This window comes from Columba livia, chromosome 3, assembly GCF_036013475.1.
Source record: "Columba livia isolate bColLiv1 breed racing homer chromosome 3, bColLiv1.pat.W.v2, whole genome shotgun sequence".
Classification (NCBI taxonomy): domain Eukaryota; kingdom Metazoa; phylum Chordata; class Aves; order Columbiformes; family Columbidae; genus Columba; species Columba livia.
Window position 1 is genome coordinate 54,120,511 of NC_088604.1, and position 18,030 is coordinate 54,138,540.

General features: G+C 40.4%; 1 protein-coding gene across 1 annotated transcript; it reads right to left on the minus strand.

The window, feature by feature from the left end:
• Nucleotides 1-22: 22 nt before the first annotated feature.
• SERINC1 (serine incorporator 1) lies at nucleotides 23-17,560 on the minus strand. The gene is made up of 10 exons (XM_065056770.1): nucleotides 17,255-17,560; nucleotides 11,223-11,384; nucleotides 9,703-9,896; nucleotides 6,469-6,548; nucleotides 6,135-6,272; nucleotides 5,005-5,174; nucleotides 4,794-4,884; nucleotides 3,519-3,660; nucleotides 3,178-3,408; nucleotides 23-1,655 (listed from the first exon to the last, which is right to left on the minus strand). Exons 1-10 carry the CDS (start codon nucleotides 17,291-17,293, stop codon nucleotides 1,517-1,519), a joined length of 1,386 nt encoding a protein of 461 aa, XP_064912842.1. The 5' UTR covers nucleotides 17,294-17,560; the 3' UTR covers nucleotides 23-1,516.
• Between the last annotated feature and the right edge of the window lie 470 nt (nucleotides 17,561-18,030).

Genomic DNA, 18,030 nt, shown 5'->3' on the forward strand with positions numbered 1-18,030 from the left:
ACAAGACAGCAAAAGTCACTGGCCATCTTCATCCAAATTTATTCATTAATAAGGTAACAACATATTCCAAATTATTACAAACCTTTACTAATCTTTCCATTACCATCTGATGTTTGACTGACATGTCAGACCTCTGCAATAACTGTCAGTGTTTAGGTGCAGAATTAAAATAAAAGCTTAGAGAATAATTAGCAACAGGAAGTAACAGTATAAACACCACGGTAACAGATCAGCATGACATCTGCTGAAGGCTCTACGGTCACTCCCAGTCAGGCTGCTCTAGTCTCAAGCTGTAGTGAATAACAGAGAGGTATAAGTAATGCAGTTTACCTACTTCAGTTACAAAGCAGCAAGCACAAAAGCATTTAAAGATTTCATAACTGCACAGGAACTATACAATATTTTAATAAAACAGATTTATGTCTTACCTCATGCCTAGGTACAGATTCGTAGGCTCAAGTCCATCTCTGGCAATGGACAACAAGCAAAATACTTAATACATTAAAAGATTTCAAAATTTAGAGCCCAAATATATTAAGAAACACTTCTGTTGAAGCCTCAGTTAATGCAAGTCTTCTCTTCAGTTACTGTAGTTTCAGTGCTCCTTTTCCTCAATTTCTTTTTTAACCACAATACTCAAAAAATTCCTCTGAAGGGCTTACATAGTTTTCACCACTCAGCTCCTTGCAAACTGTGATTGTAGCTTAATCAAGAAAGAAAGTGGCACACAAAACAGCAATAAATTACAGCACAGCTATACCACTTGACCTACTTCTAGAAAAAAAAATAATAATACATAGATGCACATTGTAAACAGGTGTCTTAAAAACATGCTTCTGAGCATCTGGTAGCAGGATGTTTTTCCCCAGACTGTCTGTCCTCCTGTCTGCAATGGGACACATCAGACCCAACAGCACCAAGGAGGAGATCGGCTCCTCTGCAGCTTCAGGTGCGAGTTTCCCCGTTTAACATCCATGCTCAAGGTCCTACTGCCCTCAGTGCGGGACAAGGTCAGGCTGTTGGTGCCAAAAGGCTGCGAGATGTCCTGTAAACTCTAACGAGCACAATTTTGCATCTAACAACACTTTGAAATCAAGGCAACAGGGATTATCAAAGGCAGCCCCTCCTTCGCTTGCAAAGCCTGATCTAATACTGTTTTGTTATCCTAATCAACACTTGCACTTTTTTCCCTACAACTATTTAATGCAATTGAGGGGAAAACACCTACTTCCAAAAGGTGCTGATCTTACATCTAATGCTCCCGAAGCACTCAATCTAGGAATAATCCTATGAAAACTATCATTATAGCAATTGTCACTGAGCTCAGATAGAAAAAGTCATTTAGTGAAATGACAAAAGACATGATTCAAGGTAATCATGCAGAATAAAGCAGGGCATACTACATGGGTAGCACACGCGTGTGCGCACACGCACACAACTGCACTATTGTCTGGAATACCATTTGTTTCAAAGACACGGGGAAGCTAACACACAGTCTCCCTAGAGAGCAGACAGCTTAGTCAAAGTCACGGTTTGTAAGAACCAGCGGAGCAACCAGAGTCCACACGTACAGCACGATGCCAATCCAGCTGGAAGATATCTTCACCCACACAGACGGCCATTTGCTGGTCATTGTCTCATAGGAAGAATCCGGACTGTGAAAGAAAGAAATGAAAAAAAAGATGATTTGCAATTTTTGTATGACATACCTGTGTAATAAGCCACTCTTTAACACTGTTTTCACAGGAGGCCATTTCCACTTTGGCTCCACGCCTCAAAGGACACCTCTACCCTTCTTCCAAGCAGTTCTAGCCAATCTACATGGGAACACCATTTGTAAGTTGGTGTCACAGGAAGGCAAAGAGCAACAGCAACCCCAAAAAAATATTTAGTAAAAGATGCTGTCAAGAAACAACTATGAGGAATCTCTAAGTAAGGCTATGGAAAGGAATTGGATAGCATTTATAGATACAAATAATGTGTTTTACCTTGCCAAAAGACAACACCTAGAATTAATGATCTTGTGTCATATTGACCCAAGCAGGTCCACAAATCAAATCTGCAGTGGGACTATCTATTAAGAGTTATATTTGAAGGAAACGCCTTTCTAGTGTTGCTATCTTGATGCGACTTGTCCTTTAACAATTTATTAGAGACCATAATTTTTATTTTTAAATTCTGAAGAACATCTGCTCAAGCTGATAACACAATTCACACTTAAGAGGACGATGTTAGCGTCAAGATTTTTTCAGGGAGCAAACAACCTTATTTCCTTCCACCAGACCCTGTCACAGAATGCCTGAGGTCAGAATAGGCCTCTAGGGGTGATCTTATTAAACTCCCCTGCTCAAGCAGGATCATCTAGAGCCAGCTAAGGAGGATTATGCCTAAATGACTTTTGAGTATCTCCAAAGATGGAAACTTCACGACCTCCCTGGGCAACCTGTGCCAGTGCTCAGTCACCCTTTCAATAAAAAAGTGTTTCCTGATGTTCAGAGGGAACCTCTCATGTTTCAGTTTGTGCCCGCTGCCTCTAGTCCTGTCACCATGAAAAGACCCTGGCTCCAACTTCTTTGCACCCTCCCTTCAGGTATTTACACACAGTGATAAGATCCCCCTGAGCCTTCTCTTCCTCACCTCTCTCAGCCTCTCCTCATAGAACAGATGCTCCAGTCCCTCAATAATCTTTGTGGCACTTCCCTGGATTCTTTCCAGTCTCTCTTGTACTGGGGGGCCCAAGACTGGACCCAGCACTCCAGGTGTGGCCTCACCAGCGCTGAGTAGATGGAAAGGATTGCCTCACTCAACCTGCTGGTTTAACATGTCCTATCTCTCCTTTCTCGAGCTCTCTGTACCAGGCATGAATCTAGTGTTTATTTATTTTTAGTCATTATAGAATTCAAGACTCTATCCTGTTCACTTCAGCAGGACATATTTCAGCAGTCCAGCAAGTCTTAAGAATTATCCTAGAAAATATGATAGACACTTGTGACTGAGGCTGGCAACTGCAATTTTCAAACACAATTAATCTAATATGGATCAAACAGTATCCTTCCCTTGAGAAGTCCCATTCACGACCCACATTCCTCAGAGCAAACAAATAATGCCTCCTGTCCAGCAAAAGTCAGCATTTTCTATGCTCATTATTAGCACAAACGTATTATCAAACGTAAATACCTGTACCAGTTGGTAAGTGTCATCATGATATACAATGACGCCAGGAAAAGCATGAAATGAAAGAAAGAGTAACTGTAAGTAACTCCATCCCTCTCATTATCTATGGCTCGGTGAACATCATCTCCATCATCAAGGGAGCCATCACTCCTGGGCATTCCATCCTCTATCAGCGTTGATTCATCGCTGGTCAGCATCAGCTTGTTGACCTGGCTGTTGTTGGATGTCCGAATGCTGTATTTGGCAGGAAAAGGGCACAGTACAGTTACCCAAATAAATACAATTTACAATCTGACAATGAGAAGTAATACAAGGTAATAGCAAATTCTTTAAAAGAATCTTACCTTGAATAGAGAACACACAGCAAAAACAAAACCAGTCCTACAATTCCTTGTGCATCCCACCACTGAACTACCTGACCTTGGGTTGGAGTGGTGGTGCTGTTGTAACCAATGATGCTCAGCAAGCTTGGGTTACAGCGCCTATCTGTGGGGGGAAATGACATTAGAACTTAAATAAAACGAGAACTGAACAAAGATTTAACAGTACATTTCCACACCGAATGCACGGTAATAGAAAGGAACTTTGTAATCATGACAGTCTTGAAGTAAAAGAGCTTTGAATCTAATTTTAGCCTATTGAGTTTCTCTAAAGCAGGCAAATGACAGTATGTGGCATAAAAAAATATCTCTCTTTTAGCAGATAAAGGATTTTAAACTTATATAAGATAAGCATCAACTGCTTTACTGTTACATCTCATATAATTAAAAGCAACAAAATTCAAATGCTCTACATATTAAGCTCTCAAAATTCTACCATGAGAAAACAAGTCTGACAACCACACAGTCTATAGATGGGGTAGAAGAGTCATCTCAGAGTTGGAAAAGAATGCTGCAAAGGCAGCTTCATATTATCGACAGTTCCAAACCCACAGCATCCACAGATAACACAGATGAAACAGCTGAAAGTAGCAATCTTATTTCCCCACAATTACTGGAGGAATTAGATATCACTCATATAGATGCTGTTACACAGGAGCACAGAAGATTGTCCATAATTAAAAAGGCCAGAAATGAAATCAAAACCACCAAAATAATTCTTTGGCAGTTTATTTTAATCACCAGAATTTCTGGTTTTATTTATATATATATATATATATATATATATATATATATTATTTTTAGAGATGCTCAGTTGTTTTCAGACATACAAAACACTGAAAACCTTTATTAACACATTTTTTAAAATTCTCACTTAGGAAAAATACAATCACAGCATCTCAGTGACCAGGTAAGAAACCTGAAACTTGGTAGGGAGATGATCCTCCCACACATCTTGAAAGATTTGTGATAATCTGAAAAATCTAATCTTTCGAATACTGAAATCCTGCCAGTAATGGGTAGAAATTCTTCCATATGATTGAAAAACACGTTACCTTTGGAAGAACTATTTCTTCAGTATCATTACAGAAAGCTGGGGTGGGGGGAGAGAACACAAACTGAGTCCTGCCTCTAACCTGCATGCATTACAGTACCTCATTCTAATATTGCTTTGCAAAAAGGGGAAGATACAATTTACTGCTCATTACCCAAAAAGCTTTATATTGCTACTATGCTTACCTGGTTCATTGGTCATAGCTGACCAAGTCAAATACATCGTATAAATTGTGATCACAGAAGACTGCAGCAAACCAGATCTTGGCTGAGATTCCTATACAAAGAAGTAAGGAAACAGCAAAGTTAAGCAATTAAGAGACCTCAGGCATAATTGCAGGTTTCTGGGACTCATAATACAGAAAAAAATAAAAAGGCAACAGAAATAAAACTATACCTGAATCCTTGGCAGAATTGACATTACAGAAGCACCAATACACAGCAGCATATTAACACTGATAAAGGTCTTGTTTTCAGAACAACCTTCCGGATGAGTGTAATAAACATAAAACAAGACAATGGCTACTAGAGACAGCAGATAATTGACAGCTGTAGCTGACAGCAGAGCTGTGAAAAGAAACAAAAACAGTTTGTTAACTGGTTAATGGAGAGTATTCAAATTGAAGTAATATTGCATGATTATCAGGTTTTAGTTACGCTATACAACTACAGAATTAGAGAGCGGCTAGGCACACTGAAATGTAAAGGAAATAAGTTCCTCTCAATACTCCAAGGTGTTAAAAGGAAAGAACACAATAAATGGGTAGCCTGAAGCCATACTTGATTCTCTAGCGCTCTAACAGCAACCAAGAGCAAATATGAAGGAATACAGTCATACTACATACACTTTGGTGAAAACAATAAAAAAAGAAACTGAAGAACTACTTCTCCAACAGAAGGAAAACCAAAATCTTATTTTCAAATTCCTTCTTATTGAAAACACTAAAGAGTGAACTGGCCATTGCGTGAAGACAGGATGTGCTCTCTTTTTAACACCTGAATTATCACATCTGAAATGTTTTATTAAAATCAATATATCATTTATCCAGTGAGATTACTTGTACTCTCCTCCACTATCTCGGCCTTTCACTCAGCATATACCTTTGAAGAATGACCAACTGGCAGACAAAAAGAAAAAAACAAGTATCTGAGATGCTTGTGCTCAGCATGAAGCAGAAGCAGGCTAGCTCATTTTTAATCAGTGCTAAGATGTAACAAAACGTGTGGCTGAAATGACAAAAACACACCACTACAGCTGCCACTTCCCTGCTACCATAAGCTGATGACCTTCTCGCAGGGATTAGCTCTTATTACTCAGATGCTGCTGCCCCTCTCCCTGCCCCCTCTTATTTAACTCAACATCAAAAGGACAGCAAAACAATGGAGCTGAACTACACCATCTGAGAAAATGGTACTTCTGCACAAAGTAGCTCTTCTGCACTCTGGTAAAATGGATTACTCAGTGAGTAACTCATTTAGCATAATGTACAAGGACATTTAAAACTCGATTGTAGTGCAGTCCTGTACCTGCATACCAGCATCTTGAGTTTCCTTCTTCCATTTTTTCAACCCAAGATTCATTCCAGGAGTGGGCAAAGTCAATAAGCAAGACCAGTTGAATAAGAATAAAGCAGAATGCTCCGGCCATACCTACATAAAACCACACTAAAAAAGAAAGAAACCAAAATCGGTTCAGAACCACAGACAATTTACCATCCTGTCTTAATGTCTCTAAACACAGTACAGTGCTATAGTTACACAGCCAAGATAAAAAGTATTAAGACAACAGCATGCACTTGAGTTTTGTATTAAAAACAGTTATGATTATACCATGATACAGTGGAAGACAATATTCCCTTACCAGTTGTAAATGGTCCCTCTGGTATGAAGAAAGCTCCAACACTAATTGCAAGTGCTGTTGCAAATTTAAAGAACCAGAATCTAAAGAGAAATTTAAAAAAGAGTCAGGCAACTGCCAAAGTCTGATCTAATTCACAAAAACTCAAAAGTACACAAAATGCACATCCTTAAAAGTTCGTGGATTTTTTTGTTTGCCTTTTTTTTTATTCATTCATTCTTAACGCACTTCTTTTGAAGTAGAATAAAAATCTTATTTTATTTGCCCAAGATTTTTGTTCTCCAGAAAGTTATGCTTAAACTGTGCTAGACAGACACTGAGTTTGATGCATTTCCATGAGGTATCTCACTGATGCATTACAAATGAAGCTAGGGTAGAATATAATTCTCTGTTTGTTTGTTTGGGTTTTTTTAAGAAGGTTTTTAACTAGAGCAGTGAGATTATTGAACTGCCTGCATATCGGAAAAAAAATCGGTTAAAAGAATCCCTATCTGTTCTTAATATCAAAACCAGAAAGGCAGCAGATGTGGTTGATGCCTGCAATGACAGAAAACATCATCCTGGAGTTCCCTACCAGCCTCAATTTCCTACAAGAGAGAGAGAAAAAAGCCTGGATTCTTCCCACTTAGACCCTTTAGGCCTGCATCTGATGAGGATTTATGACAACAACAAAAGCAAAGGATTTATCCTTCACAGAAAGGACACAATCAAATTCTAAGTCCCCTTTCCAGTGAAGCAGAATGGGATTTTTTTTCCACTAAAAGATAGGCACTCATGGACAAACAGAACAGACCAGATGTCTCCTAGAATGCAGACAAGGAAACACCTTCCACCAAAGATTCACCAAACTCACCCCAAGTACAGACTGTGTACAAATACATCTTGCATAGCGAACTTCAAACCAAAAAGACATGACAACAAAACCATAAGAAGGTGAAGACTGTTTTTTTCTGATCAGAGTGACAGGCAGTTCCAAACAGAGACACGGTACCATCAGCATGTCTTTGTGCAATATTCAGTTTTGAAATACATGTACCGCATCCCCACAATGTCAAACGCTCGCGTGGTTCCCAGGTCTTCTACCCCTTCCCATACTTTGGTCATCATCACCTGACTGTGGCAGCCAGAAAGGCAGTCTAAACTTGTTCAGAGGAATAAATTCCCATTGTGTGGAGAAGAACTATGTGAGATGACAGAATTGCAGAATATGGAAAAAAAAGGGACTAATCCACTGAAATACAAAAAAGTGACTTAACATAGTTTGAAACTGAATTAACTTGTAACATTCGCTGTGTAATATATACCCCACTAAAACTAGTTTTTGAATCCACGTGTGGAATATTTTTTTAAGTCAACATAATTCTCAATTATAGAAGTAAGAACAGGTTCAAGCTTGTCTAAGTTTCATCTCTAATTCCAGACTTTTGAATTTTAAGGGATCTTAACGACCTACCCATACAAGCCAAAAGTAATACTTACCTGGAATAACACCTACATTTGCTATGCATTCTGTGCGAGCCAGCAATAGTCTTCTGAATGCATTATAACTGATTTTTTTCTGTTACTATTATTACTACTAACACGAGGCAACAAACCATTCTGACTGCTGTCACAAAAGCCAAGAAGGTGAACATTGACACTGGACCACATTACTGGGCTTAACTTGCATGCAAGTATGAAATAGTACACATACACAGGAAACCAAGTATTCCAGATATTTCAAATCCCTGACAGAAAGATTACATTGCAAAGTATTACTAAAGATACATATAATTTCAAAAATCAAAAGCCATGGTTTTCATAAAGCTCTCTCTAATGCATGCTATTGAAGCAACTAGTTATTACAGAAATCTTGGAAGTAACATTATTAAATATTTTACCAGTAACTGTTAACAAGTATAATTATTCCTTTCATCCTAGTGCTGACACCTGATTGGCTAAGAAGAGTCAACTGCTACGTGTTACATAAATAGTCCCTAAACTTGTGCTGGAAAGCACAATTCCACAAACCAGCATCAAGAAGATCCCAAACACTTAGGAAGTGGTTTTACATAAAAAGATTCCACACCATGTAAAAGGCATCTTTTATTGTAAAAAAAACACAGTGTTGACACAGTATGCACCTGAACCATTTTCTTCCTGCTTGTAACAAGTTATATTCTCCTGAACAAAGCAGGGCAGGGGGGAAGGGCTGAACTGAGTTACTGCTGCTAACACGTCTTAATACTGTACCCAGCCTCTTTTTCTTCACACGAAAACAAACAAAAGAAGTAAACAAAGCAATATTCTGCTGAGTCTTAATTATTTTCTTTCCCCCTACAGAAGTAACACGAAGTTTTTTCTCATTTTATGCTAAAAATGTTTAATCTTATCACACTGAAAATAAAATAAAATTACTACTTCATTTTTATGGCTTAGCTGTTGACAGTTTACATTAAATAAAACCACCTTGAAAAAGTAGTAGTTTAAGCAATCACTGTGACCACCAAGACCAGGCACCACAAATGGTTTTATGCTTTTTCATACCTTGCCCTACTACAAAAATCTCCATCTCTCTGAATCAAGAAGCTGCATCACACTTAGGCTGAGCTTCCAGGAAAACTTGTGTCACTTGTGTCAACCTGCAAGCTGAAATCCTACTATAATGTTCCATCTGATAATCCTAACTATAATGAAATACAAAAGAAAAATTTATTGGGAAGCTCAAAACTACATACGTGTCTCACTCTTCTTTATGCAGAGGAGGACACAGAAGATAGCAGAGGGGGAAAAATATGCTATATATCTACGTGTGTGTATATACACATATATGTAACTGTTATCATCCTTGAAATAAAACTGCTCAGCAAAGAGCAAGCCCTTACAAATATCAAAGTTAGGAGGAACGTAATTCCTAGAAGACAGACAAGGCTTTTTAATATTTTTATTTGCTGAAAACATCTTAGCGGGATGAAACTTAGTGCCGTTGTTCATCTCTGCATTTTGTCATCTTTGGACAAAAGGAGACTCTCTAATTTTAGGAAACCTCCAGACAGATGATACACTTTAATAATTCAGGCTCTGAAAAGCAACAGCCATGTGTATCTTTTCCTCTTATAAAAATTACTCTGAAATTGTTTGTTTGTTTGTGGAACAGTAAATTTGACAACCAGCATGCTCAGCCACAGGCTTTATTTCACAGTAGCTGTATCTTATCTGTGCACACCACCCACCTCAGTTCTCATTTCTATACCTTACCCATTGTGCACCGCTGCCCTTGGGTCGTTGCTGCTCTTCACTTTGATCATCAACAAGGAAAAGAGAAGGAAGAACATGGCCATACCGAAGCACACACGGTACACAGCTTTGTAACCCACGAGTACATCGCAATTCACGTGGCCATGCACACCAGGAATACTTGTTCCCATCCCTCCATCACAAAATCCGGGAATCTGTGATAAATACAAGACACTTCAGGGACTTCTAAAAGGCCTCCTGTGAGTAAATAACTGTTAGCAATTTATTAATATACAACTCATTAATACTGTAACATTATGCAACTATTAACATTACTAGAAAATACGACACTGAAGGGCTGTATTGTTAGTCACAGTCAAACCAGAATATTAAACACATTCAAGGAAAAGTATCCCTTATAGGCAAATTCTATACAAAAACATATTATTAACAGTGTGATGTTATTAGTAATTTCAGAACTTCTGAAAGAAAAACAATTTTGACTTGTTGATCTGAATCAGGAGATACATAAAAGATCTATGATTTGGTAAATTTGACGCTTCCTACCAGGTTCATGACATAGCCAGCCTGCTTACATCTCTTTAGTACAGAAACAGCCTCTTCCCCAAAAAAGTAACATCACAATCATGAGAACCATCCAACGCTTCCTTACGAAACAGCTGAGAATATCCTTTCCAGTCACTACCAGAACATGAATAACACCTTTTTGAAGTAAAATCATAGTCCAGGAGGCTGTAATTTTCTTTCCTAGGTGACTAACTTGTTCTTACTATACCACACCGAAATAAACATTTGCAAATGAATCATCTTGGGGGGCGAAAAATCAAATGCATGCCTAATAGATGTTACTGTCTGCTAGAAAAAAAATCAAGACAGCTTAACAAAGACTAACAGAACCAAAGCACACAAACCAAGTTCAGTGAATCTGTAAGCTCTCCTATAACTCAAATTATTACTCTTATTTTCCATGCATTATCGTGTCTTCATATAAGTAATAAACCGTAAAATCCTATAAGAACTTCCCAATATCCTTAGTGAAAACTATGCTACTGTCATTAGTGAAAAATGTTTTTGTTATGCATTTGCAGACTTTAAACCAGAATTTTAACTAGTGCAGCACAATGAAACTAGAAGACATCTTAGACTGTGGTTATTGTTGATTCCTTTATTAGCAGCAATCAAAATTAATCAAGTGCCACAAATACAAGCATCTCAATAACATATAATTTTAAACTACACAAATATAAATTGTATTTTCTTATTTGATAAAAGATTTTACTCTTTCTGCTCTGAGCTAGTAAAGAGGAGGTGCAGCTTTTTTTCTAAATAATGGGACAATCACTACATAGACCAAAAACGCAAGCTGGTTATCTGATCTACAGTCAGATGAATGGTGACTGTGAAGCACAGGTGGCAGCACAATTACATATTTCCAAATAAACCCCATGTTTTCAAGATGTTATTTACAATTATCTCTGACATTTGTTCTACTAAATATATTAGCAAAGAAGTAACCTGACCTTCTTCAGCTGCTCTTCCATCCCTGGTATTAGCATCACACAGGCAACGCTCACTCCAAGAAGTAAAAAGAATGCATAAATCAGGCGAGTTATGGTGGAGTTGTTTCCACTGGGGCAGCATCGGCAGAGCAGGCATGGGGCACTTCCACATAAGCATGGTATCTGACAGAGAGACAAAACACAAACCAAATTATTTGAAAAGTTTTGCATTACCAGATTTCAATATTTAATCAGGCTGTGCAGATCATCAGAAGTTATGATGGAAAGTGACTCATCCTACACATCTCATCACTGGTGTAGACTAAGTCACTGCAACATGTTACAGAGCCCACTAACAATATTAGCAGCACTTTCTAATGTACCACTGTATGGTGAAATTAATGCTAATTCAAAAGTAATCATTTATCCATTCAGAGGAAACAAAGACTGGATTCAGGCTTATTTGCTCTCTTTAATTTTATCTACTTTCAGCTAAATGAGACACAAGTATTGCTTTAAGATAACAACTACATCCTCCCTTCCACAGCTGCAGAGATTGAACAAGTACACTGCAGAAAGAGTGCAATTGGGATCCAAACACACTTTCAAAATCTGGCAGAGCCGGCCACAATCCTCACTAGGGCATAAACATGACTGGACCACAAGCAATAGGTAAAACAGCCTAAAGCTCAAGTTGCAATTTATTGCACATTTAGCAACTACTCATGTATAACATAGTTCTCTGCCAGCTGGCAAAATTACTTTATGCAATGTGAAAAAGTCACAAACCACAAGAACAAAGCAAACACAAAGTACACACATTATCATCACTGCCAAATATCAGCAGCAAAAGTGGATAGGAATGTTGTACAGTTGCATTATTACGAGGCAAAAAATTAAGACAAAAGTTACTTGTATTCAATTCTTAAACAGAAAATTGTAGGAAGAAGGAAAGGGAATAGATAGTGCTGAAGTGGAATTTAAAATTAAAAAAAAAAAAAAAAAACAAAACAAAAAAAAACCAACTTTATCCTGTTGCAATTTTCTGCCACTTGCTAAGTGACAAGAAGAGAAAGAAGAACAAGATTCCATACATAAACATAAGCCAATAGAGAGGTACAATTGAAATGTTTGAGGGTTGGGTTTTTGTTTTTTTATTTCCAAATAAATTATTTTGCCTAGAAGGCAATATCCCAGAGAGCAGTCAACAGCTAAGTTTTGGAGGCCACATGTTTTTCAGCTAAGGTAAAGTTACTGAGCAAGCAGTGCCCCATCTGAGCTACAAGAGATGACACAGCCTCTGATGAAGACATCGAAGGGCAGTAAAACCAGCTTCTCCCCCTGCACACGGGCAGGGACGCCTCAGTCATGAAAAAAGCCACAGGTGTCAATCACTGCGTCAAAGACACCCAGTCAGTCACATAAGAACATGACTAGTTACATGGCCACATGACCAGTGCATGTCAATCACCCAGTATGACTGGCATGTATCAGAAAGTTTAGTCATATAACAAACAAAACCACCAGCAGCCTCCAGCTACCAAGAGGGCCCAGGGGCTTGCAGGGAAGAGCAGAGGGACTGACTGACAAACCACTCCAGGCAGCCTCCTGAGAAACCCTCAGATGACCTGTTCTTACAGGTTCAACCAGACACACATACCGGACTCACCAACTGCATCTTTTAGATAATTTTCTTGTATTCTTTTCATACTTGTGTTCCTTTCCAAGGATAGAGGAGCCAGGAATTTCGACTCTGCTATACTACAGAATAATTTTAAAATTAGAAAATGTCACTATTAATCTTTCCTTGCTAAAAAAGTAAAACTAAGTAAATTCTCATTATAACTATTTGAGTAGGTAAAAGATTTTTTAGCTGCCCTTCTCTACCTCCTTCTCCACTCAGCATCATTATAGCACAAAGAGTACGAGGGTACTGATTCCAATAGAGGTTTCATCTCAATATAAGATTTCTTTTTTTTTATCACCGAAGGTTTTCAAGATGCGAATGGACAAGGTGCTAGCTTATCTCATCTAGGCTCCACTTCCCACGAAACGGTGGACCGGACAGCGCTTCAAGGCTGTTCTATGACTGCAAGCAACTACATTAGAGGCATCTATGCTTAGTAAGCAGGAAGCATATGGCAAATACTGGCTTAGGGTGTATCAGGATTTTATAGTACTAATGTATTACACTATTTCTTCCCCACATACAAATAACTTTTCTAGTGAAGGATATCTCTATTCTCTGCTCAAAAAAAAAAAAAACTTTCTTGAACTAATTCCATCTGCATTAATATTTTAAAAGATATTGTCGAATAAAAGGTTGAATTTGTCAGCGCAGGATACAAGTCTAGGCTCATCTACTGCAGAAAATTTGGTACAAGGACCATCTGGCATAAAGTCACTTATCTGGAGAACCCCTGTATTAAAATGTTTATTAAATGCCTGAGTAATTGAAGAAGCTTCCTCCTGACTGAACCAAGGACAGGAATGCATGTATTCTGGATGTTTCTAGAGACACAGAAGGCCCACAGTGGCTGAAAAAAGATTACTGTCCCCCACCCCCAACAGGAAACAATATGCCCCAAATTTAAGTGTCTGAGCTTCAACACCAACTTTTAAAACATTATGCCCCCAAACAGCTCATTCTTACAAGCTGTGATCATGCACATCTCTGTACAAGAGACACCTATTGATAATTTGTGCAAGCTGGCCACTTCTACAAGGAGTCAGTATTGCAGTCAGCAATAGGACAAGGAGGCATGGGCTTAAACTCTACCAGGGGAAATTTAGGCTGGATATTAGAAAGAAATTCTTTACAGAGAGAGTGATCAGGCATTGGAATGGCCTGCCCAGGGAGGTAGTGGACTCACCGTCCCTGGAGGTTTTTAAACTGAGATTGGACATGGCACTTAGTGCCATGATCTAGTAAACGGACTAGAGTTGGACCAAGGGTTGGACTCAATGATCTCCGAGGTCTTTTCCAACCCAGTCGATTCTGTGATTCTGTGTGAGTCACATTACCATCCAAGTCCCTGTTTCTTTTAGTAAGACAGAATAAAATACATAACATTCCAATCAAATAATATTATACGACTGGCAAAAAACACTTCTAACATGTAACAGACTTCAAAAAGAACAGAACATTCAAAAAGAACATTCATCCCACAGAACTGAGTTTATCAGCAGAGAAAAAAATGGCAGTTTGTGCCACTTTCTTCCTAAACTCAGAACTCACCTTCCAAAAAAATACTACAGTACAAACTACTACACAGATCAAGGCTTGATATTAACTCCCCACATGAAGCCCAGCTTAGTCATCGATGCAAAGAGTTACTCTGCAAACAGTTTTGAGCTTGTCTTCCTCAGGAAGCTCAGTCAACAGTTATTAAGTCATGACTTCATAGACCTATTGCCATCCAGTAACTTTTGGACCTCCCAAACAACTTGCATTTCTGTACGTTCCATACACATTACAAGATAAATATTGCAGGACAAAGGAGGAGGGAGAAAATCCCACAAAACTACTGAAAGCCAAGTATTGCTTCCCCGATGCACACAGAACAAGTTTTGAATATCAAACATAATCTTCTTACTGGGGTAATGACTACATTAGTATATACAGAATTAAGTATTCACAAGAACATTAAGCCCCCCGGCTGGGCCTAGTCAGGTCTCAGCTACATCATCCCTACTCATTCGCTTAAAGGAACTGATTCAATCAAGATCTTTGCCTTCACAGAGAATATTAAAGTAAAAGAATCGGCAGCTGAGCTATTTCAGAGAACAGAGCAACACAGGAAAGAACCAACAGAGTGAAAACAGCACTGCCTCACCAATCTAGGTCATCAGGATCAGAGACTTTTGATGACATGATAGTACTCTCAAGGCCTCCCCCCTACCCTACCCTACCCTCCATCTCTGACAGGCTCATCTTTGCTCTTAAAAACACTAAACTGAAACACTGCCTGACCAGTGCACAGCAGGGCAGAGCTACAATAGCACCACACAAAAGTCCCAGCAGAAACAGAGGTGTGAGGCTGGATGCTGATGTCAGGTACCCAGAGTAGCTCTGCATGGCCCAACACAAGACCTCGTAGAGAAGCTGCACAGCTGAAGTGACACCAGCAGTAGCGTTTTCCCAGACAGAAATGGAGCAGTGATCCCAGCCATGGCACAGTCTGCACTAGGACAAACTCACTACAGCTGGCTCCTCTGCTACCTCACCCTCTCAGTTTATTTCTTTCTGAGCCTTGAATGGTGTGTATATTGACATATCCTTAGAGACCAGTGCAGAATTCTCCTATAGGAACTATTATTTAGGCTTTAAGTGCTGATTAGCTACGGTTTTATAAGTGGAAAGAAAATAAACGCTTTAAAGCCACATGGGAGGGGAGCCCCTGACTTGTCTGGGTACTTTAAAGGAAGGGATGGATGGTGTTTAGTTACCGGCAGTAAATTTGACTTAATCAAGATTATGTGCTCATGTAAATGATTTTATCTAAAAGATTAGCTGAATTTCTCCGTACAGAAACACTCAAAACAAACGGCAAGTATGCAGGGACTCTTTATGCTCTATGAACACCAGCTAGTTATCAGAAAAGCTGTTTATGCACTTGAAAATCCAGCATATATTAACTCAAATATTTGGATTAAAACCTATAGTTATACCGTCACTTAGTATTTGACAATAATTAAAAATGTTAACATTAGCTATATTCAGATAGTAAAACCTAACTGGCTAATCCATTAAGTAGTGTATAAAATGTTAATTAAAGCAAAACAAATACTAACAGTACTTTGTTAGCAGGGTGTTATCAATGGTCTACGTGCTTATTTACAGGCAATCTGCCTGGAAGCTTAGCTCTAACAGATCTATCACTTTGATGATAATTTCACAGAATGTGCACAGGAGATTAAGGAGTTAAGTATCATCTCTCTAATTAAATACATGGGGAACCAAAGCTCATATATATTGATAGCACAAAACAGAGCAGTTTGGATCAATACACAGTTGTTAGATCATTAAATTGTGTCTGTTTGAACTCCTGTTTAAATACACATAATTCCATTTAATCCAAGTATGGCATCATATTTTTAGTATGGAAAATGCAGGTTTTCACAACCCAACTAACATTTCAAACTCAAATATCTGAAGAGTCACGATCCATCTGATTGTGTCTATTTGCATTGGAAGTAGATTTTGAAAGACATATCACTTCAAGATAAGACAGCAATGCCTCAACTGCAAAGAGGACTACCATGCAGGATCTCTACCGACTTCTATGTTTTTATGGACAGTACTAACAGTTTTAAAACCACTTCAAAGTATGTTTTCCCGTTAAGGAAAATGCGCTGTCGATGCTCAGCATGGGGCTGACACATCACCACGATCCACTGTGCAGTGAGAAAACGAGCCCTCGGTAAGACAAAGATGCTACAAGGGGTGGAGCTGCTCAAGACAAAGCCGTAAGAAAGAGGAATTAAATACAATCACTAAGACCAAGGCAACACGAGAGTTTTGCTCTTCCCGAAAAGAAACGCCGAACTTCCTAAGCGTTTAATGAGATTTTGAGTCCTTTACAAATTTGGAGAGGGGGAATTTTAGCTGACACAGTAACGCCTCCCGCACAGTAAGGCGGATTCAGCAGCAACCAGCAGCGCGACAAGCCGCTCTAAGTCAGCACGAAGCCGCCCATGGCCCCAGCGAAACGGCTTCGGCAGATCCCTGGGGAGACCCCGGAGACACTCGAAATGGGAGACCAGGGTGGGGGCGCGGCCCAGGGCCCGCGTCCTCCAGCCTGCCGGGGGTAGCGCCCGGCCCCGAAGCAGCGGGGGCGGCGGCCGCTCAGGGTGCAGAGAGCTCGGGGGGGTGCGGGTGGGGAGGCAGCGCCACAGACACTCCTGGGAGACAAAGCTCCGGGGCGGGGAAACGGGGAGGGGGACGACGTGCGAGGCCCGGGGAAGGGGTGGCGGGACACCGGCCGCAGGCTCCGGGCCTGCGACGTACAAAGAGGGGTAAGGAAGCACCACCCGCCTGCCCCCCGCCTTACCCAGCTCGCCATGGAGCAGAGGCCCAGGACGCCGCCCATGGTCCGCGGCGGGATCCGGCTCCGGCTCCTCAAAGATGGAAGCGCGGCGGCCCCGGGTTGTTTACCGCTCCCAACGGCGCTTCCGGGTGCTGTGACGGTATCGCACGTCACTTCCGGCAGGAGGGAGACAGGCAGCCGTCTCCGCTGCAGCCTCCTTTCATTACGGGTCCGAGAGCGGTGGCGGTTGGGCCGCGTTGTCCCTGCCCTTGTGACTGGGGAAGGCGCCGGCCTGCGGGGCGTACCGCTGCAGGGGGCGGCTGGCCCGCGGCCTCGCTGGTCAGACCCCCGCACAGGCGCCGGCAGCCGCTGCCATGTGTTAGAAGGATATAAAATGGTTAGTAGTCGGCCTGCGCTTCTTCATTGCCTTCATTGCCCTTAGATGGGGTGTGGTTAGTAGGTCGATACAGGTTCTACTCCCCCTCTACTCTGCCCTGGTGAGACCACACCTGGAATGTTGTGTCCAGTTCTGGGCCCCTCAGTTCAAGGACAGGGAACTGCTGGAGAGAGTCCAGCACAGGGCAACAAAGATGATTAAGGGAGTGGAGCATCTCCCTTATGAGGAAAGGCTGAGGGAGCTGGGGCTCTTTAGCTTGGAGGAGACTGAGGGGTGACCTCATTTATGTTTATAAAAATGTAAGGGATGAGTGTCAGGAGGATGGAGCCAGGCTCTTCTCAGTGACAACCAATGATAGGACAAGGGGCAATGGACACAAACTGGAACACAGGAGGTTCCACTT

Excerpts from the sequence above, each read along its gene's own strand:
- SERINC1 (XM_065056770.1), bottom strand. The coding sequence starts at position 17,293 with ATGGGCGGCGTCCTGGGCCTCTGCTCCATGGCGAGCTGG. Across the intron at positions 11,385-17,254 it reads TCTGCTCCATGGCGAGCTGG|ATACCATGCTTATGTGGAAG; the intron begins GTAAGGCGGGGG and ends TCTCTCTGTCAG. Across the intron at positions 1,656-3,177 it reads ACACTTACCAACTGGTACAG|TCCGGATTCTTCCTATGAGA; the intron begins GTATTTACGTTT and ends TTTCTTTCACAG.